At 36.2% G+C, this 25,166-nt stretch overlaps 1 protein-coding gene across 6 annotated transcripts in view; it reads left to right on the top strand.

Annotated features, from left to right (window-relative positions):
- GKAP1 (G kinase anchoring protein 1) overlaps positions 1-21,495 on the top strand; it is a 96,406-nt gene extending 74,911 nt beyond the window's left edge. For 5 of the 6 annotated variants that reach the window (XM_053576500.1, XM_053576539.1, XM_053576511.1 and 2 more), the window contains 6 exons: positions 3,244-3,396; positions 9,598-9,699; positions 13,906-13,969; positions 18,407-18,477; positions 19,521-19,598; positions 21,169-21,495. In XM_053576500.1, coding sequence (XP_053432475.1) covers positions 3,244-3,396; positions 9,598-9,699; positions 13,906-13,969; positions 18,407-18,477; positions 19,521-19,598; positions 21,169-21,216 — 516 coding nt within the window. In that variant the 3' untranslated portion in view covers positions 21,217-21,495. The remainder of the gene's footprint in view (positions 1-3,243; positions 3,397-9,597; positions 9,700-13,905; positions 13,970-18,406; positions 18,478-19,520; positions 19,599-21,168) is intronic. The other variant, XM_053576545.1, reaches the window with a different exon arrangement.
- Positions 21,496-25,166: the final 3,671 nt, after the last annotated feature.

The following is a 25,166-nucleotide window of genomic DNA, read 5'->3' as shown; positions in this document are numbered from 1 at the left end:
GTCAGAGAGGAAATGCTACTTTTCATAGAGAATGTAAAATTACTGAATTTATGTAATTGGATAGGCAGTATAAAATCTTATCAATTCTTTATTGGCATGTAGAAATTATGCAAAGATATATATATTTTTTTTTTCATAAAATTTCTTTTTTTTGTAGAGACAGAGTCTCACTGTACCACCCTCGGGTAGAGTGCCGTGGCGTCACACGGCTCACAGCAACCTCTAACTCTTGGGCTTACGCGATTCTGTTGCCTCAGCCTCCTGAGCAGCTGGGACTACAGGTGCCCGCCACAACGCCCGGCTATTTTTTGTTGCAGTTTGGCTGGGGCTGGGTTTGAACCCGCCACCCTGGGCATATGGGGCTGGCGCCCTACTCACTGAGCCACAGGCGCCGCCCTATGCAAAGATATTTTTATATGTAATATAAAAGGTTAAGGAATACAAAACTATAGTAATCAAGTACAGTATGGTGTTGGCATTAAGAATAGACATATAGCCAAGCATTGTGGCAGGTGCCTGTAGTCCCAGCTACTTGGGAGGCTGAGGCAAGGGAATTGCTTAAGTCCAAGAGTTTGAGGTTGCTGTGAGCTATGACGCCACGGCACTCTACTGAGGGCAACATAGTAAAACTCTGTCTTAAAAAAAAATAGACATACAGATTGATAGAATAGAATTAATAGTCTACAACCAAACTGTGATATTTATTTTAATTGATTTTGGACAAGAGTGCCAGCACAGTTCAATGAGAGAAAGAATAGTCTTCTCAGTAAATGATGCTGGATATTCTCATGACCTCTTCTTCACACCAGACCTAAAAATTAACTCAAAGTGTATCACAGAACTAAATATAGAAGCTAACCCTGTGAAACTTTTCTTAGAAGAATATGTAGGAGTAAATTTCTTTGACCTAGAGTTAGGCAGTGGTTTCTTGGATAAATTGGACTTCACTGAAATTAAAAACTTTTAATGCCGTGAAGGCCATGTTAACCAGTTTGGTGAAAATATTTCAAATTGTATATAAAACCAGTAAATTGTACCCCATGATTGCATTGATGTATACAGCTATGATTTAATTTAAAAGAAAAAAAAAAAAGGTAGCACCTGTGGCTCAAAAGAGTAGGGCGCTGGCCCCATATGCCAGAGGTGGCGAGTTCAAACCCAACCCCATCCAAAAACTGCAAAAAAAGAGGATTTAAAACAACAAATAACTTTTGTGACTGGCTCAGTGCCTGTAGCACAGTGATTACAGCGCCAGCCACACGCACCAAGGTTAGCGGGTTCAAACCCAGCCGGGCCAGCTAAGCTATAATGACAACTGAAACAAACAAAAAAATAACCAGGGGGCAGCACCTGTGGCTCAGCAGGTAGGACACTGGCCCTGTATACCAAAGGTGGCGGGTTCGAACCCAGCTCCAGCCAAACTGCAACAAAACAAACAAACAAAAAATAGCCGGGCGTGTGGCAGGTGCCTGTAGTCCCAGCTACACGGGAGGCTGAGATAGGAGAATTGCCTAAGCCCAGGAGTTGGAGGTTGCTGTGAGCTGTGATGCCACAGCACTCTACCGAGGGCAATAAAGTGAGACTCTGTCTCTAAAAAAGAAAAAAACAGCTGGACATTGTGGCAGGCGCCCATAGTTCTAGCTACTCAGGAAGCTGAGGCAAGAGAATCGCTTAAGCCCAAGAGTTTGAGTTTGCTGTGAACTGTGACACCATGGCACTCTACCGAGGGCAACATAGTGAGACTCTGTCTCAAGGAAAAAAAAAAAAAAAACTTTTGTGACATAAAGGACGCCATCAAGAGTGTATAAAGAGGCCAGGCAGAGTGGCTCACACCTATAATCCCAGCACTCTGGGATTACCTGAGTTCACAGGTTCAAGACCGGCCTGAGCTAGAGTGAGACACTGCCTCTAAAAAAAGTGTTGGGGCGGGCACCTGTAGTTCCAGCTACTCGGGAGGCTGAGGCAAGAGGATCGTTTGAACCCAAGAGTTAGAGGTTGCTGTGAGCTATGACATCACGGCACTCTACCCCGGGCAACAAAGTGAAACTCTGTCTCAAAAATAAATAAATAAATAAATAAATAAATAAATAAATAAATAAATAAAAGAATGTTCAAAGACATCCTACAGAATGGGAAAACATATTTGCAAATCATAATAGATAAGGCATAAATATCTAGAGTTAAAAAGAACTCTTACAACTCAAAAATAAGACAAGTGACCCAATTTAAAAATGGGCAAAGGATCTGAGTAAACATTTCTCCAAAAAGATATACAGATTGCCAATAAGCATATCAAAAGATGCTCAGCATCCATTAGCTGTTAGGAAAATCAACTCAAAATTGCAGTGAAATACACTTCATACCTAGTAGGGTAGCATAATCAAAAAGACAAATAATAAGTGTTGGTGGGAATATGGAGAAACTTGAACTGTTGATGAAGATTGTAAACTAGTGGGCTGCTTTGAGAAACTGTCTGGCAATACTTCAAAAGGTTAAACATAGAGTTACCGGCAGTTCTGCTTTTAAGTGTATACCCAAGAGAATTGAAAACATCTGCACAAGTCTTGTGCATGAATGTTCACAGCTACCTTCTTCCTATTAGTCCAAAAGTAGCAACGATCCTAATGTCCATCAACCAATGAATGGAGAAATAAAATGCAGAATAGGTTAAGAAGAAATAAATTACTAATAGATATCATAACATGGATGAGCCTTGAAAATATTTTGTTAAGTCAAAGAAACCAGCCACAAAAGTCTACACTGGCTGATTCATCTATGTGAAATGCCAGAATAGGCAAATCTATTAGAGACAGAAAAGAGATTATCGTTGCCTGGGGCTAGGGAGAAGTATCATCAGTAGGAAATAAGGAATGACTGGTAATGGGTGTAGGTTCTTTTTGGCATCGTAAAAATGTTACAAAATTGCTATGGTGGTGTTTGTACAACTCTTCATATATTTTAAAAACCATTGAGATGTTTGGTGAATTGTTGGATATATGAATAACAAAAAATTTTAAATCCAGCAACATCTAACTTAAAAAATATAAAGAAGTAAGAAAAGGATACTTACAAATGTTGTCTCTATTCTTTATCTTCTGGAGATAAGGGAAGGGTCAAGTGGTTGGTTGTATCTTAGCTATCATTTTCTTTCTTTTTTAAAAATCCTTCTAGTGGCTGACTAGGTTTATTAAATAAATACACTTTTGTGTTGAATGATAGTAAATCATAATTCATTTTTGACAGGAATTGAGTTCTTCTCAGACTTTATCTCATGATGGAGGATTCTTCAATAGACTGGAAGATGATGTTCATAAAATTCTTATTAGAGAAAAAAGAAGAGAACAGCTTACAGAATATAATGGAACAGATAATTGTACAGCTCATGAACACAACCAGGCATGTAAAGTAGAAAATTCTCTTTAAATCACAGTGAAATTAAAATGCTGTTCTTCTTTTTTTGAACAAAGCAGTAGAATCTAATTATGATTATAGATAATAGTTTTAGGGTATCATCTTAGTCATCATGCAGATATTTATATTAATAAGTATGAAGTATACTGTATGAAGTAGTTCATTTTTTAATGACTGTTTATTGAGCATGTGCTATATGCTACATACAGATAGGCACTGGTATGAGAGAGTGGGAATACCAAGTTGGATAAGACCTTTCTTCACATAGACACTCAGGAGGGGGGATATGTGGAGGTAGGCCTGTAAAGGGATTATCATTCAGTATGATGGAGACTTTTAAAGGAGATAGGAACAATAAAAAAGAAGTTTTAAACAGCAAAGGTAATAGATCACTACTAGGGTAAATTGTGATTTGTATATTAAAAGGTGACATTTGGACTGGATTTTCAGTGATGAATATAAAATGAGAGATTGAGAAAGGCTTTGTAGTTGCAAGGGTCCCGAGTTAAATAAAAGGCCTTCAACTCAATGTTCAGGAAGCTGAAAAATTTTGCAACTAAGTTTGGGGTTAAGTGTGGGATGACATGACTGGAGAAATAGTTTTGGTTTATGTTATAAATGTCTTTTCTGTGAAACTAAGAAGCTAGAATTTATCCTGTACAACAGAGAATCAAATTTGGTCAGTGGTATGTTTTTGTGGGAGCCATGAACTAATAATGGTATTTACATTTTCAAAATACTGTTTAAAAAAAAAAAGAAAAGAGGGCGGCGCCTGTGGCTCAGTCGGTAGGGCGCCGGCCCCATATACCGAGGGTGGCGGGTTCAAGCCCGGCCCCGGCTGAACTGCAACCAAAAAATAGCCGGGCGTTGTGGCGGGCGCCTGTAGTCCCAGCTACTCGGGAGGCTGAGGCAAGAGAATCGCTTAAGCCCAGGAGCTGGAGTTTGCTGTGAGCTGTGTGATGCCATGGCACTCTACCGAGGGTGATAGAGTGAGACTCTGTCTCTACAAAAAAAAAAAAAGAAAAGAGAATATGTGACGGAGACCCACAAAGCCTAAAATATTTACTGTTGGTCCCTTTGCAGAAAAAAATTTTGCCAACCTCTGCTATAGACCAGTATTACCCAAACTGTATTATTCAAAGGAAAATGCTTTCTCTTCTCATACCCTACTCTCCGATGCAGGAAGAGGTATGACCTACTCCCTTGCTGCTACATCTTAACTCTCACACATTAAAAGTATGTTACTTCGCAGCTCTCTAAGTCTGCATTTATTTTTGTCACCAAAATCACAGGTCTTTTTTACTTCTTCTTAATGTGAACCTATTCTTTATCTTCTATTGACCTCTGGTCCATAGTTTCTCCCAGCCTGAAACTTGTAGTGAACACTTTGCCCTTACTTTTTTAATTTTCTTCTTTTCTCTTCTTGCCAGTCTGCAGCATTAGCTTGCACAGTATTATCTACCTTCTCTATTCTGATTTAATTTCTGGGTGAGCAGGTATTTCTGGAAAATATTTTTCAAAACAATGCTATTGTTCTTATATGAAAATCAGTACTGTGTAACTTTTACCACATTCTCATTGCCACTTAACAGTCCTCTGATTTACTCTTTCAGAATTTGACAGATTCCTACAAAACTTACCCCGGATTTTAAGAACCAGGTCCCATCCTTTTATTCTGTTCAATGGATGTTACATTTTGTTTACTAAGAAGACTGATAATTAGTGCTAACTTCGATATTGTGTTTATTATATGGCAATAAGAGAGACCTTAAAGGCTTTTTACTTAGTGTAGCCATAAGATTGATTTATAAATAATACTATTCCATGCGAAAATCTATTTTCAATTTAGTATTGGGAAATCTTTGCCTACTCTGAGGTATTTGTGAGCTTCTTTCTTTCTGGCATTAAATTTAATATTTTCCTGTCTTGCTTTGACTGCCAAATTTTATGTACAGTCCAAGCAACCCTGTTACCATTTTGGTTAGTTCATCCTCTTCCCCATTTTCATTGATTATAATTTTCGTACAGTCCATATCTTATTTTTTAAACCAACTCAGATCATTTTTGGATAGAAGGAATGATGTTAATATATTTCAGCAAATACTTAGATACCCTAAGCCCTTTTTATAGCAAAATTGAGTATATATAAGTTTAAATACTTAACTAGTATTAATGATCTTAGTATAATGAAACCAAAGTGATAGTGTACTATGGTGGAAAGAGAATAGATTTTTAAAATCAGACAAACCCAATAAATCATATTTCTGCAGCTAATCAGCTGTGTTATGTTGGAATGAAATACCTGCCTTTCTTGTGCTGTTACTACAAATTAGGAAAGTTAGCAATTATGAGCAATGTCTTTTGAACAGTATGTTGTACACAATGTATCTAATAGATAATTATTTTACTAGAGGCAAAAGGACATACTGATAAAGTACTATAGTAATTTACAGGAATGGGGATCAGAGATGGCTTTGTGAGGAGAAAATAGCACTTGAATTAGAAATGTTAAGAAAGTAAAAAAAAAAAAAAAGAAATGGAAGAAAGTAAGATTTAAACATACAGAGGTGAGGAAGAAGAAAACTGGAATACCTTAAGTAAAAGTATGGAGACAGTGAAGTATAAACTAGTTTAATTAAAACAGAAAGTTCATAGAAGAATGTAGTATAAATTTGATAAGGTAGGTTGAAAAAGATTGAGGAGGATCTTAAAGCCTGGCTTATAATTAGTCAGTAAACAGTAAAGAATTTTTGAAGGATTTTGAGCAGAGAGCAAAGTTTTAAATGGTAATATTAATTTCACTGAAGTACCTAGGAAAAACTGAAGGGGAAGGTAGTAAGCATATAGAACAACATAACATACCACTAGTAGAAGAAATATAAATAAATAACCATTTGGCAAATAATTTGGTATTAACTTTTGAAGATGATGGGCATAACCTATGTACTAGAAATTCTTCTACCCCTAGATTAAACCCTGGAGACATGTTCAAGAAGAATGTTTCATAATTCAGTTGTTGATAATAACAAATCAATAGGAGAAATGAATGAACTATAGTTACATAGCAACATGGATGAATATCAAGAATATAATATTTACTGAAAAGCAAGTCATCAAATAATAATAGTTTAATATCATTTACATAATTACAAAAACCAGAAAATGTAATATATTATTCATGGATTTATATACATGTAATTAAGACTTAGTGGCAGGTTAATTTATCTTAAACACTGCTAACAGATGCCTTTTTCTAAAGCATGATTTTTACCATTCTATGTTAGACTCTTATTAAACTTCAGTGTCTGTTGAATTAAGTACATGTACAATGCCCTTAACTTGACATTTAAATTTCTTGGCTGTGCTTTTCAAATTGAGTTTCCCAAATCATTTAATAGGCTCTAAAATCAACTTTAGTAGATGATTACAAATAAATTAGGACATAACTCGGCTCCTATAGCACAGTGGTTAAGGCGCTGACATTGTGCACTGAGGCTGGCGGCTTTGAATCTGGCCTGGGCCAACTAAATACAATGACAATTGCAACAAAAAAATAGCCGGGCATTGTGGCAGGTACCTGTAGTTCCTACTTGGGAGGCTGAGACAAGAAAATCGCTTAAGCCCAAGAGTTTGAAATTGCTATGAGCTGTGATACCATGGCATTCTACTGAGGGTAGACATAGCAATACTCTGTGTCAAAAAAAAAAAAAAAAATTGGGACAGGAGAAAACATCAGAGTATGTGACACTTATTTATAATTTATGAAATTTATTTCCGTCTATGTATGTATCTGTATATACATATACAACATATATCCATAATATGTACATCTATATACTGATGTATGTGCATTCTAAGTCATGATATGTATAAAACATTCTTGTCAAGGGGTCATTGTGAAATGCATTTGAAAGCATTGTTCTGCAGTATAGCCTCAAACCTAATTAACTGTATGTATACTTCCAAATTTTCTTGTAGCTGGAGCAGACCACTCTTAGAAGTTAGGCCCTTCATAGCTTTGCTCAAGGTTCATTTCATATGTCATCTCCTCCCTGAAGTTTTCTCTCACTACCCCAAACCAGCCCCAAACACTAGAAACAGAAAACCTGATACGATCTTTCCTTTCTTGATGCCCCATAATAACTTGTTTTACTTATGGCACATTTCACTAGCACATTTTTGGCCGGGGCTGGGTTTGAACCCGCCACCTCCGGCATATGGGACCAGCGCCCTACTCCTTGAGCCACAGGCGCCGCCCCTTTCTTAGCATTCTTAATAGGTTGCAAGTCCCTTGTGGGCACAGACTTTATCTTATGCATGCTTTATTCCATTTTAGTATAGTATCTTCCATATAGAAGATAATTTTTAAAATATTTATTGAAATACAGGACTTAATTAAAAATGAGTATACATTAAAACATAATGACTTTCTGTTTTAAAAAGTAATGATGTTTATTGTAGAAATTTTGGAAGCCCCTGATAAGTAAAATGAAGAAATGATAATGGCAAAAATAAACATTTAAGGCCTTGTATGTATATGCTGGGCATTGTATTAAGAACTTAAAAGGCATGTTCTCATTTAATTTTTAACAATTAACTACGAAGTTTAGGGGTACCATTATATCCCCAATTTGTAGATGTAGTGGGAAAACATCCGCAGTTGTAGTGAGTGACCCTAATCTCACTCACTTAGAGAAAACAACTATAGTATTTGTTTCAGTGTGGGTCCTACTTTTCTATGGGTGTATAAAAACAGCAAGGTAGAAATTGTTGTATAGACAGCTTTTTCAGTTAAATACAGATGGTTAGCATGTCATGACATTAAGTAATTCCTATACATTAAATAATTCCCCTTTTCAGGCAAATTGCCTTCAGTTATCCACACTGAGAAAAAAAATTTTTAAACATACCAATTTGATAAAACATTACTTTACTTGCTATATTTTACCACGTTTATTGTTCATATGTTTGTCATAATGGTTACAACTAATTTTCCCAGTTTTTCATTTGCCTCTTGATTTTGTTAGTGCTGTTTGATGTCAATTTCAGAAGGACTTTTCTATTCAAAGATGATAGTCTTATGTATTTTTAAAAATACTTACATGGTTCCCTTTATTTTCTGAAGTAAAATAATACCCAGGCACAGTGCCTCATGCTTGTAATGCTAGCACTCTGGGAGGCTGACGTAGAAGGATCCTTCGAGCTCAGGATTTGGAAACCAGCCTAAGCAAAAGCTAGACCCAGTCTCTACTAAAAATGGAAAAAATTAGCTGGGCTGGTAGCATGCCCCTACCAGTCTTTACTAAGTTCCAAGAACAAAATTCTATTGAAATTTCAACTGAAATTTTATTGAACATACAAAGTAATGTTTAAAAGCCTTCCTATCAAAAAACATACTTTGTTCTACATCATTTTCAAATTTTGTGATTCTCTTAGTATAGGTCATAAAGATTTCTTAATTTCACTTTTCTGTTTTGTTTTTTTTTGTTGTTTGTTTGTTTGTTTGTTTGTTTGTTTGTTTTGAGACAGTCTCAAGCAGTTGCCCAGGGTAGAGTACCGTGGTGTCAACCTCAAACTCTTGGGCTAAAGCGATTCTCTTGCCTCAGCCTCCCAAGCAGCTGGGACTACAGGCACCTGCCACAACACCCAGCCATTTTTTTGTTGCAGTTATTTTAGCTGGCCCAGGCTGGTTTGAACCTGCCAGCCTCGGTATCTGTGGCCAGTGCCGTACCCATTGAGGTATGGGTGCCACCATTCTAAGTATTTTTTGTTGCTGTTGGGAGTAAATTATTTTTCTAGTTATGTCTCCTAGCTATTAATTTCTAATATAGAAAATTATTTATTATTTGTTTTTGTATTTTTTATTATTTATTTTGTAGTTTTAAGGTATTTTCAATTCTTTTGGATATACAAGACAGAGCACTTATGCATTCATTCAAAGCCCTGAGATTGTTTTAGGGTATGTTTGTAGTCTGAGAGTAATTAAAAATATTTTATTTGTTTGCACTGTACATAATTTGGATTATATAATTGAGACAAAGTGGAAATGTAGTCAACAGTTTAAAGTTGCCTTAGAAAACTAAAATCAGGATTTCCCTCTTAAACTTTTCATAAAGGAATATTGTTAAGCCAACCTTGACAGAATGATCTTACCTCTAAAATAAATAAGCATTTTTCACTTTTTAGGAAGTGGTTCTGAAAGATGGAAGAATTGAAAGACTAAAGTTGGAACTTGAAAGGAAAGATGCTGAAATCCAGAAGCTGAAAAATGTCATCACTCAATGGGAGGTTTGTGTCCATTTACACAAGAAAATAATTTGATACATTTCTACATTTTCTGTTTTCTAACATGTAAATATGTTTAATATTCAGTTGGTAGAAACAGTCATTCTATTTAGGTTTTTCCTAACTTTAATTTTTTTTTTTTTTTGCTAATTAGGTTTTTAAACCCTTTGATTAATGATTTCAAGTTTGAATGATAACATAATTTTTTTTTACAAAATCAGTTTTAATGAGGTACAGTTTTCATGCATTATTTATTTTTTATTATAAAATACACATAACCATTTTAAGTATATACTTAAGTAGCATTAAGTATCTTCACAATATTGTGTAACCATCACCATTATCTGTTTCCAGAACTTTTCCATTATCTCAAACAAAAACTCCATACCCATTGAACAACTCCCCAGTTTTCATCTTCCCTAGCCCCTGGTGACCTGTAATCTCTATGAATTTGCCTAGTCCAGGTACTTCACATAGGTAGAATCAAAGTAATACTTACCCTTTTGTGTCTGGCTTCTTTCACTTAGCATAATGTTTTCAGGGTTCATCCGTGTTGTAGCATGTTTCAGAATTTCATTCATTATATGTACATTTCATATTTTGTTCACTTGTGCACAAGTATCTGCGTCCTTGTTTTCAGTTCTAGGAGTGGAATTGCTAGATTTTGTCATAGTTCTGTTTAACTTTTCTTTTTTAAAGACAGAGTCTTACTTTGTCACCTTCGGTAGAGGGCAGTGGCGTCATCATAGTTCATAGTAACCTCAGACTCCTGGGCTCAAGTGATCTTCCTGCTTCAGCCTCCCAGTTAGCTGGGACTACAGGTGCCCACCATAACACCTGTCTGATTTTCCTATTTTTAGTAAAGATGGAGTCTTACTGTTGCTTAGGCTGGTCTCAAACTCCTGAGCTCAAGCAATCTACCCATCTCAGCCTCCTGGAGTGCTGGGTTTACAGGCATGAGTCACTGGGCCCAGCAATTCTGTTTAACTTATTGATCAACTACCAAACTATTTTCATAGCAACCACACTATTTTACATTTCCACCAATGAACAAGGGTTCCAATTATTCCACATCTTCACCAACATTTGTTTTATGTACAATTTATTTTTAACTACAGGTCTATTACTCTCTTCTTCCTTTAGGCTTTTTAGAAAATCTTTTTGGAGAGGGAGCTGGGCATCATGGGTCACGTGTGTAATCCTAGCACTCTGAGAGACCAAGACAGGTAGATTACTTGAGGTCAAGAGTTTGAGACCAGCCTGAGCAAGAGCAAGACCCTGTCTCCACTCAAAATAGAAAAACTAGCCCAGTGTTGTGGTGGTTGCCTGTATTCCCAGCTGTTTGGGAGGCTGAGGCAAGAGAATTGAGCCTAAGAATTTGAGGTTGCTGTGAGCTATGATGCTACAGCACTCTACCCAGAGTGACTGAGTGAGACTCTGTCTCAAGAAAAAAAACTTTTTTTAATCTGTTACTCAAGTATCATTCTTTCTTGACTAGTATTATTAATAATAGTTACTTATAACAATAGCATTATTATTAACCAAAAATAACTTACTGAGTGTGTTAAATATGCCAGGTACTTTTCTGGGCTCTGCATATGTAACAGTGATAAAACAAATCAAGTTCCAGCCCTAGCGGTTCTTAACATTTACCTTCCTCTAGTCATACCTTGAAGATTTATACCTACTAAAACCTTTTCTGACTACACCTACCCATCTCCCTTACCTTTTGTTTTGTATTTTCCTTCACTTTTGTTGTACTAGGCCAAAGGAATACAGGGAGAGTTAGCAAAAATCTCATAGTGTAATGGGGAAGATAAACACGTAAATAATTTCAGCGCAGTGTAGGATTTATAATTGAGGTTTGACAGAGTGCTGCTTCAATAGCACAGAGAAAGGAATGTACAGGTAAAGAGTACAGTGTGTACAAAGGCGTGGGAATGGTGCAGGTGCATTGTAGCTGACATTTTAGAGACAGGGAAAGACAGAGAAGGTGAGATTGGAATGTTAGGTGGAGTTAGAATTTGAAGGCATTTGGGTTTTAGACAGAGATGGCAGTGAAGGTCTTTAGAAGGAAAGTGACATTGTAATTGTTTTGTGGAAGGATAATGCATGTAGGTGAGACCTGGAGTGAAAATAGTCTTGTAAAACAACGAACAGGTATTTAATGTAAGAAGAACAAACTTTTGAACTGGTTTGGGAAATGGTAATGCATAGATTCCATTTTGGACAGACTGAGTTTGAAGTAGCTCTGGTACAAGCAGGCATGTATGTTCAGAATGCAATTGGACACAGTGGAGTCACAACGTGTGTGCTTTTAACGTTATCATCTTTACGTGTCTCTTTATCATGAAATTAAAAATGCTAGCAAGAACATTGTATATTTCACAGGTGCTCTTTATTGTAAACTACATGTTACTAGTATCCTATACATTTGTTTTTGTAGATTATTTACTATTCAGAATTGTATACATGTATATAACTACATACACTATTCTTAAATGCAGTGTAAGGAATTTTCACATCTAATTTTGCTCATTTGCAATTTTAGCTTTATGAGCTGATTTAGACCCTAAAGTATGACTAAGAGGTGCTGGATGTTGCACAAAAGATTTGAGCTAGAGATGGAGTTTGGTGAGCTGTTGACACAGATTTGAGCCTGAGATTGCAAATATCATAGTGAGTGTAGTTCCATATTCATCATGAATACAGTTATAGTTATGTGTTTATGTTTTCCTGTTTATGTTTTTATGTTTCCATGTGACTTGTCTCCCTCATAAGATTTCCTAGTTTCACAGCAGTCATACTCCTTTGTATTCACTGTGGTGCTTTGGTTTACTGTACTGACTGCAGTATTACTCAGTAAACATTGTTGGCTTACCATCAGCAATTTAATGGACAAAATACTATTTAGTAAAAGCCACCTTTATTGGACTTAAAATACATTTAACTTAATTTTACAGAAGTTTATTAATCTGGTAACATCTATGCATATCTGTGTACATGAGAAAAAAATAACAAGTTTCTTATACTGATCTATTTTCTTTAGGCTTTTGTTTTTCTATAATATATGAAATGTATTGTTTTCTCTCATGTAGTAATGTATTGCATCTCTATAAATAATTTAGAGTGTTATGTGTTGAATCCTAATGTAGATAGAAGATTGCTTAGAATATGGATATTAATGTGGAACACAGTTCCTCTTGTTCATAACGTATATGTCATTATGTAGTGTCAGAAGACGCTAAGCCATTTGGAAAAAGAAGTTGAAAAAGAGTTGAAAGAGGTTTAGTAAATTGCTCATTTACATCAGCCAAAAATTACTATAGTAATAATTACTAATCAGTGAAATAGCAAAAGATTAGTTGAACCTTAACTGAGAAGGTAGAGAACTGTATTCTAAAATTCAATAACCACTGAAAGTCTATCATAATTTAAATTAGGGTCAAATAGGCTTGATGCCTGTAGCTAAGCGGCTAGGGTACTAGCCACATACACCAGAGCTGGTAGGTTTGAATCCAGCCCGGGCTTGCCAAACAACAATGACAACTACAACCAAAAAATAGCCGGCATTGTGGCAGGCACCTATAGTCCCAGCTACTTGGGAGGCTGAGGCAAGAGAATTGCATAAGCCCCAGAGTTTGAGGTTACTGTGAGCTGTGACACAACGGCACTCTACTGATGGTAACATAGTGAGACTCTGTCTCAATAAATAAACAAGGGTCAAATGAAATTAAAAATGTATTTTCTCAGTCACACTAGCATAGTTTGTATTATTCTGTAGCCACTTATTGAACAGTGGCAAATATAGAACAGATAATATAGATAGTTGTACAATATTACTAGATAGTACTGATTTAGAACATTGAATCATTTTTCTTTTGCTTTTCATCTAAATTATTTTGAATTCCTTAAGGGTTTTGAGAACAAAAAGAGGAAGACTTCAGGAAAATTTAGATTATACTGATTTTTCTCCACTTTTATCCCTCTCTTCTTAAATTTTTAATCACTTAACAATATTAATATCTATTATTGTGCCAGGGATTTAAGTAGTAGGTAGTTCTGATTACATTTCTTCCATCTTGTTTCTTTCATAGTAGTTTATGTCTTTGAGTAAGCCTAGAATTCACAGCTCAATAAATTGATAGAAAGTCATTAATTATATTATTTACTTTTTAAAAAATTAAATCTTTTTTCTTTGACTATTAGGCAAAGTATAAAGAAGTAAAGGCAAGAAATGCACAGTTACTGAAAATGCTTCAGGAAGGTGAAAGTAAGTGATTTGTATGTTTTTAGAATCTTAAATAATATCTGAAGATGTTTTTCAAATATATGATTTATCGACTCAACAAAATAGTATTCAAGGGCATAGTAGGTCAACTGTAGTCAACAATAATTTATATATTTCAAAATAGCTTGCAGAGAAGATTTGAAATATACTCACCACAAAGAAATGAGAAGTGTATGAGATGATGAAAATCCTAAATACTCTGATTTGATCATTAAACATCATAATGCATGTATCAAAATATCACATATGTCCCATAAATATGCATAATTATTATGTATCAATAAAAAGAATTGGAAAAAACTCAAACAAAATAAAAAGGTTTCCTAGAGTGATATAAAGCTGTATGTATTGGTATTATTATAAGTTGATGTTTTTATTACAAGTCACTCTTAGAGCACCTCAGTTTTATACCTTAGTTTGTGACTATTCAGGTAAGAGAAACTCTTAAAATTTCAATTCCTATAAATTACTTAACTATGTGTAAAGGGAAAACAAGTATAACATTTGCTTAGAGGTCTGCTTTTTGGTTATTAGAGCGGGTGGCCTGTCATCACTTTTAGATTTTCTTTCTTGTTTCCTTCTTTGCTTTTCCGCTACCCCACAACTCTTCATACTTTTGCTGCCACTCTAAACTTTTGACAAGACACCACCGAATAGGAAGCCAAGGAAATCAACCCAAAAATGATTAGAGATAGTAAGATTAGTAAAGTTGATGTTACATGACAGCCCTTCTAAATCAGTTGTGTTCTTTATTTTAACATAACAGAAAAGGAAATGTGTATTAACTTTTAATATGGTATTTATGCAAAAAAATTACAAACCACAAAAGACATGTAGACATAAATAAGTGAAAAACTCATCTGAATAGATTAAGAAATAATTTTCCTAATAATAAATGCTAATGAAATCCTAAATATGGCTCCTGTGAGTACTATATAAAACTTAAGAAAATGTGAAACTCACATTGAAGAATAATTGTTTCCAATAGTTGTATTCAGATGTGAAGGTAAAGTCAGCCCTCTTTTCCTGTGGATTTTTGCATCTATAGATTAAAAAACTTGCAGATCAAAAATTTTTTTAAATTGCAGCTGTATTAAATATGTACAATATTTTTATGGGAATTATTCCCTAATAATACAGTACAATAACCATTACATAGCATTTAAATTATATTGGATGTTATAAGTAATCTAGAGATAATTTAGAACATAAATTAGGATATTTGCATCATTATATGCAAATACCATGCCATTTTATATCCTCAAATTTTAATATGTTTGGGAGGCCCTGGAACCAATCTCCCAGAGATAACAAGGGATTATCTCAACCAACATTTGAAGTATATTATAAAACAACTATTATCAAATTGATATGAATAAAAACCAGAATTCATGGCCAATTGAACATAGTGTATAGTCTTGACATAGAGTCAAACTTACATTTTTTATAAGTTAATTGCTATATTACTTAACTATGATGAAATAGAGATTAAAGAATAATGGGGGAAGGCATTATTTTGACATTTAGATGTTAATATCCTGAGATTAATTTAGACCTGTGCATGTTACTGATTTCCATGTGGGTCCTTAAAGGAACAAAACTACAAAAAGAAAAAGAAAATGTTTACAGGATATATTTCTAATTGAAGAAGTGAAGAGTATCATTAGACAATGTATGAATTTTAAATACATAAAAATAACATTCCCCATTAATAAACCATTATAGAAAGTGAGGAGGTTAACTGATAAAACTTGCTTTCAATAATAGATTAAAAATGCTATTTTAATAGATGGTATAAGTAATTAGCATTAGTGTCTGTAGTCCACACCATAAGTAATCCAAACAGAGTAGGATCATTACATGAAAATACTCATCATGTTCTACATTTATAACATAAGTATAAGTACAGTCAGTTCTGTTATAATGTAGCATGAACATGCATTCCTAAATGCAACACCAGATGGGGGTGGTTCTTAACACATGGTAAATTGATAACTGGTAGATATGTAAGGCTTATGCCTGGGTGCAGTTTGCTATGTTTGTGAAATTATGTTTCCATGGACTGAAAAATTTGTTTTATGTTCAGTTACCTGATACATCAGCCTCATTGAAATAAATTTGTGATTTCAAAATAGTCCTTATAGGAGAACTGACTATAATTTAACTATTAGATAAATTATTAAAAATCACTAGTTTTTATAAAAACCATATAAACCTGGGGGATGGAGGAAGAGAAAGTATAATTTGTAAAAGTTCTCACATTGATTATTAAGATACTATGAGTTGATTCTTGACACAGTGTTTCATCTTAACTGAGCATCATACTAACATATGAAAAAGATTGAATTGAAGCTTGGCCCCTGTAGCTCAATGATAGGCGCCAGCCACATACACCAAGGCTGGTGGGTTCAAGCCTGGCCCCTCCCGCTAAACAACAGTGACAACTGCGTCATAAAAAAAATAGCCAGGCGGGGTGGCACCTGTGGCTCAAAGGAGTAGGGCGCCAGACCCATATTCCAGAGGTGGCGGGTTAAAACCCAGCCCCAGCCAAAAACTGCAAAAAAATAGCCAGGCGTTGTGACCGGGGCCTGTAGTCTCAGCTACTTGGGAGGCTGAGGCAAGAGAATCTCTTAAGCCCAAGGGTCTGAGGTTGTTGTGGCTGTGAGGCTATGGCACTCTATTAAGGGCGATATAATGAGACTGCCTCAAAAAAAAAAAAAAGATTGAATTGCAAAGTTACATTGGCAGAGTGGTGGTGACATCAGTACTCATGTATTTGAACATTGCCTCCTTTGCTAATTTTATTACAGTTTTATTACCTCTTCAGTCTTTCCCAGCTTGTTTTCAAAGAGTTAGCTTTTCATGTATTAAGCCATTACCACCGGTTAAGGAGGTTCTCTGCTAAGCAAAAATTTCTAAAGCCTAGGAAAAAAGGGGCCAATATACAGGTCTCTTGCTTCCTCCAAAGAGGGAAAAACCATTAGACAAAAGTTCTAAGAGGCCACAGGTATTATATAATGAGTTATGATCAAATGAGCTATATTTATTTGACATTGTTTTATGAAAAGTCAGAGAATAATAATTTTTTTGGCCTTAAAGTATGTGCACCCCAGCAGTTAAATAAAAAAGCACTCTACACTGTCTTTTAAATCTTTTTTTTTCTTGAGATGATCTCACTATGTCACCCTGGATAGAGTGTCATGACGGGGTAGCTCACAGCAAATTCAGACTCTTGGGCTCAGGCCATCCTCTTGCCTCAGCCTCCCAAATAGCTGGGACTACAGACCCACTATGAAGCCCAGCCAGTATTTTTTAGTAGAAACCAGGTCTCGCTCTTGCTCAGGTTGGTCTTGAGCTCCTGAGCGCAAGTGATCCACCTACTTCAGCCTCCTGGAGTGCTAGGATTATAAGCGTCAGCCACCATGCCCAGCCTTAAATTTTGATTTAAGACTAGTCAAAGTATTTAAAGTTGTTTTCAATGTGAATTTTTTATTTTCTTATATCCTTGTCCTATTTACTGTAGATGTAAAAATTAATCTTTCATCCTACCTGTGCAATTAATATTTTAACATCACAGAAAAAGTAAATTTTTTAAAAACAATTGTTAGCCAGGTGTAATCTTAGTACTGTAATCTTAGTACTCTGGGAGGCTGAGGTGAGTGGATTGCTTGAGCTAAGGAGTTTGAGACCAGCCTGAGCAAGAGCAAGATCTGGTCTCTTAAAAAAAAAAAAAAAAGCCAGGCATTGTGGCAGGTGCCTGTAGTCCCAGCTACTTGGGAGGCTAAGGCAAGAGAGGACTCCTTGAACCCAAGAGTTAGAAGTTGCTGTGACCTATGACACGATGGTACTCTACTTAGGGCAACAAAATGAAACTGTCTCATTAAAAAAAAGAAAAGAAAAGAAAAATTGCCATGATGAGAATAACAATCAGAATTTACTGGTTAAAACTAAAGAGGCCAAGTATAGTATTTCATACCTGCAATCCCAGCACTTTGGCAGGCTAAAGTGGGTGGATTGCTTGAGGCCTAGAATTTGAGACCAAGATGGACAACATAGTGAAACCCCATCTCTACAAAAAAAAAAAAAAGTGTAAAAATGAGCCAGATGTAGTCTCACAGCTGCTTGGGAGACGGAGGCATGAGGATTGCTTGAGCCTGGAGGAGTTTGAGGTTACAGTGAGCTATAATTGTACCACTGCACCCCTGCCATGGGGACAGAGCAAGACTGTCTCTAAAAGAAAATAAAAAAAAAGAATTTACCAGTGAAAAATAAAGGATATATAAGGTTAATAAATATATTAATAAAGCATAAAGACAAGAAATTGTTCTAACTGCACTGCTATGCCATAGTTTACTAAAGTATTGTTAAAGTATTTGAGTAACTGAAAAGACTATACTCTTGTTTTTCCTTTTTTATCAGTGAAAGATAAAGCAGAAATACTTCTCCAAGTTGATGAATCACAAAGTATCAAGAATGAGCTAACTATACAGGTAAGGAACATGGAGCATACATGACTACTTTTCATAAGCTGTTCTTTAATCTTGAAGTACTAAACATGACTGAACAGAAATAAAGCCCATCAATGTTGTAAGAAAATGATATAAATTATGCTGCTTTGTTATCATGTGATAGCAAATAAAGATTCCATTTACTGCACTAAGGGACATAGGTATGTTCTGAAGAATGAGGAAGATAAGATTGTATTTTTTTTTCTTTTCTGAGACAGAGTCTCACTTTGTTGCTCTGGGTAGAGTACCGTGGCATCATAACTCACACACACACTTGGGCTCAAGCGATTCTCTTGCCTCAGCCTCCCAAGTAGTTGGGACTACAAGCGCCCACCACAATGCCCGGCTATTTTTAGAGATGGGGTCTAACTCCAGCTCAGGCTGGTTTCGAACTCTTGAGCTCAGGCAATCCACCTGCCTTGGCCTCCTAGAGTGCTGGGATTATAGGTGTGAGCTACCATGCCTGGCCTAAGATTGCATTTTCATGGACTCTTACATATAGAGACAGAAAGGACAAATAGAACTTAACCTGTAGCTGGACTCGATTTTGTCCCCTTCACATCCTTATGTCTTCTTTTAGGACAGTAAGATTGTTCTATCCATCTTTAACATAAGCTTTATACAATACCTAATGGAAATTATTGGAAGGGTTTCTTTTCTCCAACTCATCATCTAGCTGTCAAAAATCATCATTGTAATTAAGTCTTAAGAATTAGAGTTTTTGCAGCCAAGCGTTTGGGAGGCCACAGCAGGAGGATTGCTTGAGGCCGGGAGTTTGAGGCCAGCCTGAGCAATAGTGAGACCCTATTTTCTACAAAAGATAGAAAAATTAGCTGGGCATGGTGGTGTACGTGGGAGGCTGAGGCAAGAGGATCACTTAAATCCAGGAATTTGGGGTTGCAGTGATGATGCCACTGTACTCTCTAGACCAGTCAAAACAGTAAGACCCTGTCACCAAAAAAAAAAAAGAGAATTTGCCAACAAAGACAAAAGCTGTCTTTTCCTTATTTACTATCTGGTTATAGGTGACTTCACTCCACGCTGCATTAGAACAAGAAAGATCTAAAGTAAAAGTATTACAAGCAGAATTAGCCAAATACCAGGTACGCTTTTATAATTTTGAAGTGTTTTCATCACAAATAATACATTTGAAATGTATAACTGTGTGAGAATCAGTACTATTTAATTTTTAGGCTAAAATTTATTCACCAAATATATTGAAAATTTTGTTATTGGTCATATAATTTACAATTTTGATGCTAAGGTTATTCTAGATATTGGTATGTATCATGATAACTAAAGTAATTAAGGAAAATCCTTGGTATTGCATATATGATATGGCATACATGCCACTGAATCATATTGAGGGAAGGAGAAGGTACAAAATGATGTTTGTCCCATTATATCATAAATCTGATCACTTGAGTACAGTGATATCTCGCAGATATCTCCACTGTAAAGCTTTCTTTCCCCTTTATAATTAAATAAGGGAAGAAATAAATTGCAGAGCGTTTATGGGGTTAGGAATAAATAACAGCATTCTTATAATGGTATTATAAGACTGATGTTGAAATGTTTTTGACCTTAAGAGGGAAACTATACAACTTGAACTCAATGTAAAAAAAAAAAAAAAGGTAAACTTAATAGTCAGAAAAAGGATGAAAGAAATGAAGAGAAGCTACCTTCATTTTCAGTGAGTCAGGGCTATATATGCCACTGATAAAACCACCACTTTAAGAAATTCACTTCCACAAACAAGTAGTCCCACAGTTGGCTGATCACCAGGATCATTAGACACTTTTTGAATTACAGATTGTTAGCCAATTAAATAGGCTTGGAACACAGCCTAAATGTTAGAAATTTTTAAAATGTTACTACTAGTTAAGTGATTCTAATGATCAACTAAGTTGGGGTACCATGCCCATAGCTTTACAGAAGTGAGGAAAACTATAAAACTGTTACAGTGAAACACATCAAATCATTGTTTATGGTTAAATTAGGAGGGTAGTTATGGATGATTTTAACTTTCTTCTGTGTATGTTTGTATTTTCCTTATTTTTGCAATATAATGAGTATTTGCTTTTTGAATCAGAAAAAAGCAAAAAATATTGTAAGTAATTTATATAAAATTCTCCTTGTCTTTTAAGCTGCCTACCTTTTTCCTTGACTTAAGTCAACTATAGGAAGTGGTTTTTCATATAGAACAAATTACATGCAGATTTATATATGCCACTGCCTACTTTTCAATCCATAGATGACCAAAATCAAATGAACAACACTAAACAAAACTTGAATTATAAATTGAATTACCTGTACCATATGGAACACATTAAATGTGTGGTTTATTTTAGTATTGATCAAAAACTTTATTATTTAAAAAACAACAACCTTGGGACAGTCAAATGAGCTCTGAAAATAAGACATAGGGTATCTTAATGAATCAAGACTAAATCCAAGAGAAGTAACTGTTTTTTTTACAACCTACGTTAACCATTTATAGTAATAACCATATAAAAAATAATTTAGTGGCATATAGACTCAAATTGTGACAACAAATTCAAAAAAGAGGTTGCTTTCTTTTCATACCCCAAAATGCCATTGGTCTCATATACTCTTAAAAGGAAAATGTTCCCCATATATTTCCTGAATAATTTGCTCTATTTTTCTTTACAGGGTGGCAGAAAAGGGAAAAGAAATTCTGAATCTGACCAGTGTAGGTGATTACATTAGCCTTTGAAGTCAACACAAAACTTAAAACTTTTAGGATTTTGCAAAAATGTATATATTTAATGCTGTGCAACTGCTAAACTATGCAGTTTTTGTTGAAGGAACTAAAAGCAACTAGCTCACTAGCATTCTATAATTTTATGTTCTTTTGGCTTAAAGTGAAAAGAAGAAATACAAAATTTCAGCAGAACTTGGTGATTATTGTTTACTATCCATACTTCTTGTCACTTTAGTTTTTCATCAGTCAATAAAATTAATTTACTCTTCCACTAATATGTTTGATTTTAAGTTTCAGAGACAATGTGAAAGTATTATTTTTTGCTTACATAACAATTGTGCCCTTACTAGAATATTCTCATAAGGATCACACATGCTTTACTATTTCTCATTTAGAGAAAAAACACAAATGCCTCTTCAAACTATATTCCTTTAGTTCAGGAAGTTGTTGCTCCCAAATCCCATAAAGCTATATAGGAAATCTCTGCTAAAGTTAAAGGTATCTCTTAGTACCCTGGAGGTATCTCAAAACACCCAATTGGAGGTATCTACTTCCAGTGGACAGTGGAAAGTAGTGTCTAACCACCACAAAAAGTCCCATCTGGTGGAGTTCATACATTAACCACCACCACTAGGGTAAACAGCTTCCACCTTCCCAGTCTTGATGCAAGTCTTCTGAGTATCTTATTGGAAGAATCTAAATCATATCTGGAACCCTTATGGAAAGAGTGTCTGGAGAAGGTGATCCCTGCCTTCATTCCCTGAATAACAGATTTGAACATAAAAGAAAATGAGAATAGATGCTGATCACAAATTCAGGTGTAATAGGTTGAATTGACTCCCCCCGAAAAAACGATAAGTTCAAGTCCTAACCCCCAACATCTGTGTTGTGACCATTATTTGGAGTGAAGGTCTTTGGCATATAATCAAGCTAAGATGAGGTAATACTCGATCAAGCTGGGCCTTAAATCCAAGGGCTAGTGTATCAGAGAAAGAAGAGGGAGATTTTGCCACATAAACATAGGCAAGATGGCTATGTGACAACAGAGGTAGTGGTTGGATTGATGCAGGTATAATCTAAGGATTTCCAGGATTCCCCAGAACCTGCAGAGGGAATATGACCCTGCTGACTCCTTGATTTCAGACTTCTGGCCTCCAGTAAGTCTGTTATTTCAAGTAATCAAGTTTGTGATAATCTGTATGGCAGTCCTAGGAAATTAATACATCATTACAGCTTCTGCATTATCAGAGTCTCCTCATTTACTTCCTACTTGCTACCTTATGGGTTCCCCTTCAGGATCCTCCTTGTCCTACTACTAAATATTGTGGTGTCCATAACTTAGGTCTAAATTGTCTACTCTTCTCACTCTACCATCATCCTAGATGAATACATCTGTTACCATATTTTAAATCAGTGATTTTCAACTGGTGTGCCTCAGCACACTGAGGTACCATGAGAGGATCTTAGGTGTGCCATGAAAATCTTTAAAGATCACTAGTTAAATTATTTTTTGAAATAAGTTCAAAGCACACTAAGTATATTCTGTTTTTTACTCCTTTTTTTGATCAACTTAAGTGATCAACTTAAGTTTAACTATAGGTCTAAGAGTGCTGTGAGATAAACAAGGTTGGAAAACACTGCTTTAAATATTACCAATACGATGATATAGCTCAAATTGCTATTTCCATACCTGGTTTTTCCCTCAAAGGCAGGCAGTTGGGTATGTAATGTATATGATATATAACCAAACACTTATCTTCACTTGAGTATTTAAGAGATGTATCAAGCTTATTTTGTCCCCCTCCAGACTTTTCCTTTCTCAATAAATAATACTAGTATCTATCCAGGTATTCAGTTCAAAAATCATTGATCTCTCCCTCTCCATCACACTATCTCTTAGCAAATCCAGTCAAGTTTTCCTCTGAAAATTATCTCAAATTCACTCATACCATACCAGCTCCATTGCCAACCTTATGATCCAAGTCACCATCATCTGTGTTGAATTCCTAATTGTTCCTCTTCTACTCATGCATCCACACCATTCATTCATTCACAGATCAATTTTTCAAAAGTGAAAATCAGACCATGCCACTTTTCACAAAACCCTCATTGGAGTTTCAAGGGTACAACTACAGCACCACCTAGCTGAGGAAAGACAAGGGAAAATCAGGCTTTCCAACACATATCAAGGACAATACCCACCACTCTGCAACAGAACAGACTGCTGTGAGACTGAGACGTGAGTGGACTGCAATCCCCACAGCTTCCTGCTCATACTGCTTGCCTGGGAAGGGGCCTGAATTCCAGGGTGGCAGGCCATTTTGAGAGTTTAATGCTGAGCTGTACCCTTCCCTCAGGCTGAGTTAAGACTAACACAGCTACAGCTTTTGCCCAGCTAAGAGTTAACAGGAGATAGGCTCTTTTATATACACCTGCAGCAATACCTACCATCTTGCTACCGGCTCCTGTGAGACTGAGACTTGAGTGGAACATACTCCCCTCAGTTTCTTATCTTGCTACTTGCCCAAAAGTGCTCCACCCTCTCTGATTCCAGGCCCACAGCTGGTACCATTTTGAGAGTGTAAGACTGGGCTGCATCCCACACTCAGGCCAAGTTCTAGGTAACACAGCTACAGACACCACCTGGTGGAGTTGGGAGGCATGGGAGACCAAACTCGCAGAGGTCCTCAAACTACGGCCCGCCAGCCACATGTGGCGGTGTGATTATATTTGTTCTGTTTTGTTTTTTTTACTTCAAAATAAGATATGTGCAGTGTGCACAGGAATTTGTTCATAGTTCTTTTTTTTTTTTTTTAAACTATACTCTGGCCCTCCAATGGTCTGAGGGACAGTGAACTGATCCCCTGTTTAAAATGTTTGAGGACCCTTGCAAAAGCACACTTAGGACAATACCCACTGCTCTGCCCCGTGGATCTGGGGACTAGCCCACCCAACCCATCATAGCTACCAGTAATACCAGCACGGATGATTTGGGTACCCATAGGCGGCTGCAGCACAGCTACCACCTCCACATGTACAGCACCAGCTGCCCAGAGCCTGAAACCCACTCCATAGCAGGCCATGGTTCCCACTACTCACTATTAAGCAAGCCATGTCAAGGCCCAAGGATTGGCCCCCTGTTAATAATAGTACCAGTGTAAGCTGCTCTAGGGCCTAAATACATGCACACTCAGCCCACTGCTGCCACCACCAGTACACAAAGACTGGCTCAGATCCAAGTCCCCAATAAACCTTCATCACAGCCTCAGTTAATAACTGTACCAAAAGCTACTGAGGAAATCACAGGTACTATTGATAAAGGAGACATCACAAATAGTGCCACAGAAATATAAAAGATTATCAAAGACTACTTATTATACACTTAACACTAGAAAACCTAGAGGAAATGGATGAAGTCCTGAAAAACATAACAGCCTCCTGAGATGACCCAGGAAAACTTAGAACTCCTCAATAGACCAATAATAAGCAAGATCGAATCACTAAAAAAAATAAATTCCCTCCCCCAAAAGCTAAAGACTAGATGGATTTATAGCCAATTTTTTTTTTTTTAATGTTTTGTGACAAAATCTCACTCTGTTGTTGCAGGCTAGAGTGCAGTGGCATCATAGTTCACAGCAACATCAAACTCCTGGACTCAAGCAATGCTCTTGCCTCATTCTCCTTGAGTAGCTGTGTCTATGAGCATGCACCCCCACACCCACCTAATTTTTCTATTTTGTGTGTGTGTTTGTTTCAGTAGAGACAGCATCTCACTTTTACTCAGGCTGGTTTCGAACTCCTGAGCTCAAGCAATCCACCCACCTCAGTGTCCAGAGTGCTAGGATTACAGGTGTGAGCCACTGCGCCCAGCCCACAGCTAACAGACATACAAAAAAGAATAGGTTCCAATCCTACTAAAACCATTCCAAAAGTTGAAGAAAGGAAT

Source organism: Nycticebus coucang, chromosome 2 (genome assembly GCF_027406575.1).
Source record: "Nycticebus coucang isolate mNycCou1 chromosome 2, mNycCou1.pri, whole genome shotgun sequence".
NCBI lineage: Eukaryota > Metazoa > Chordata > Mammalia > Primates > Lorisidae > Nycticebus > Nycticebus coucang.
Note: the sequence above shows the minus strand (reverse complement) of the source record. Positions and strands in the feature narration are given on the sequence as shown.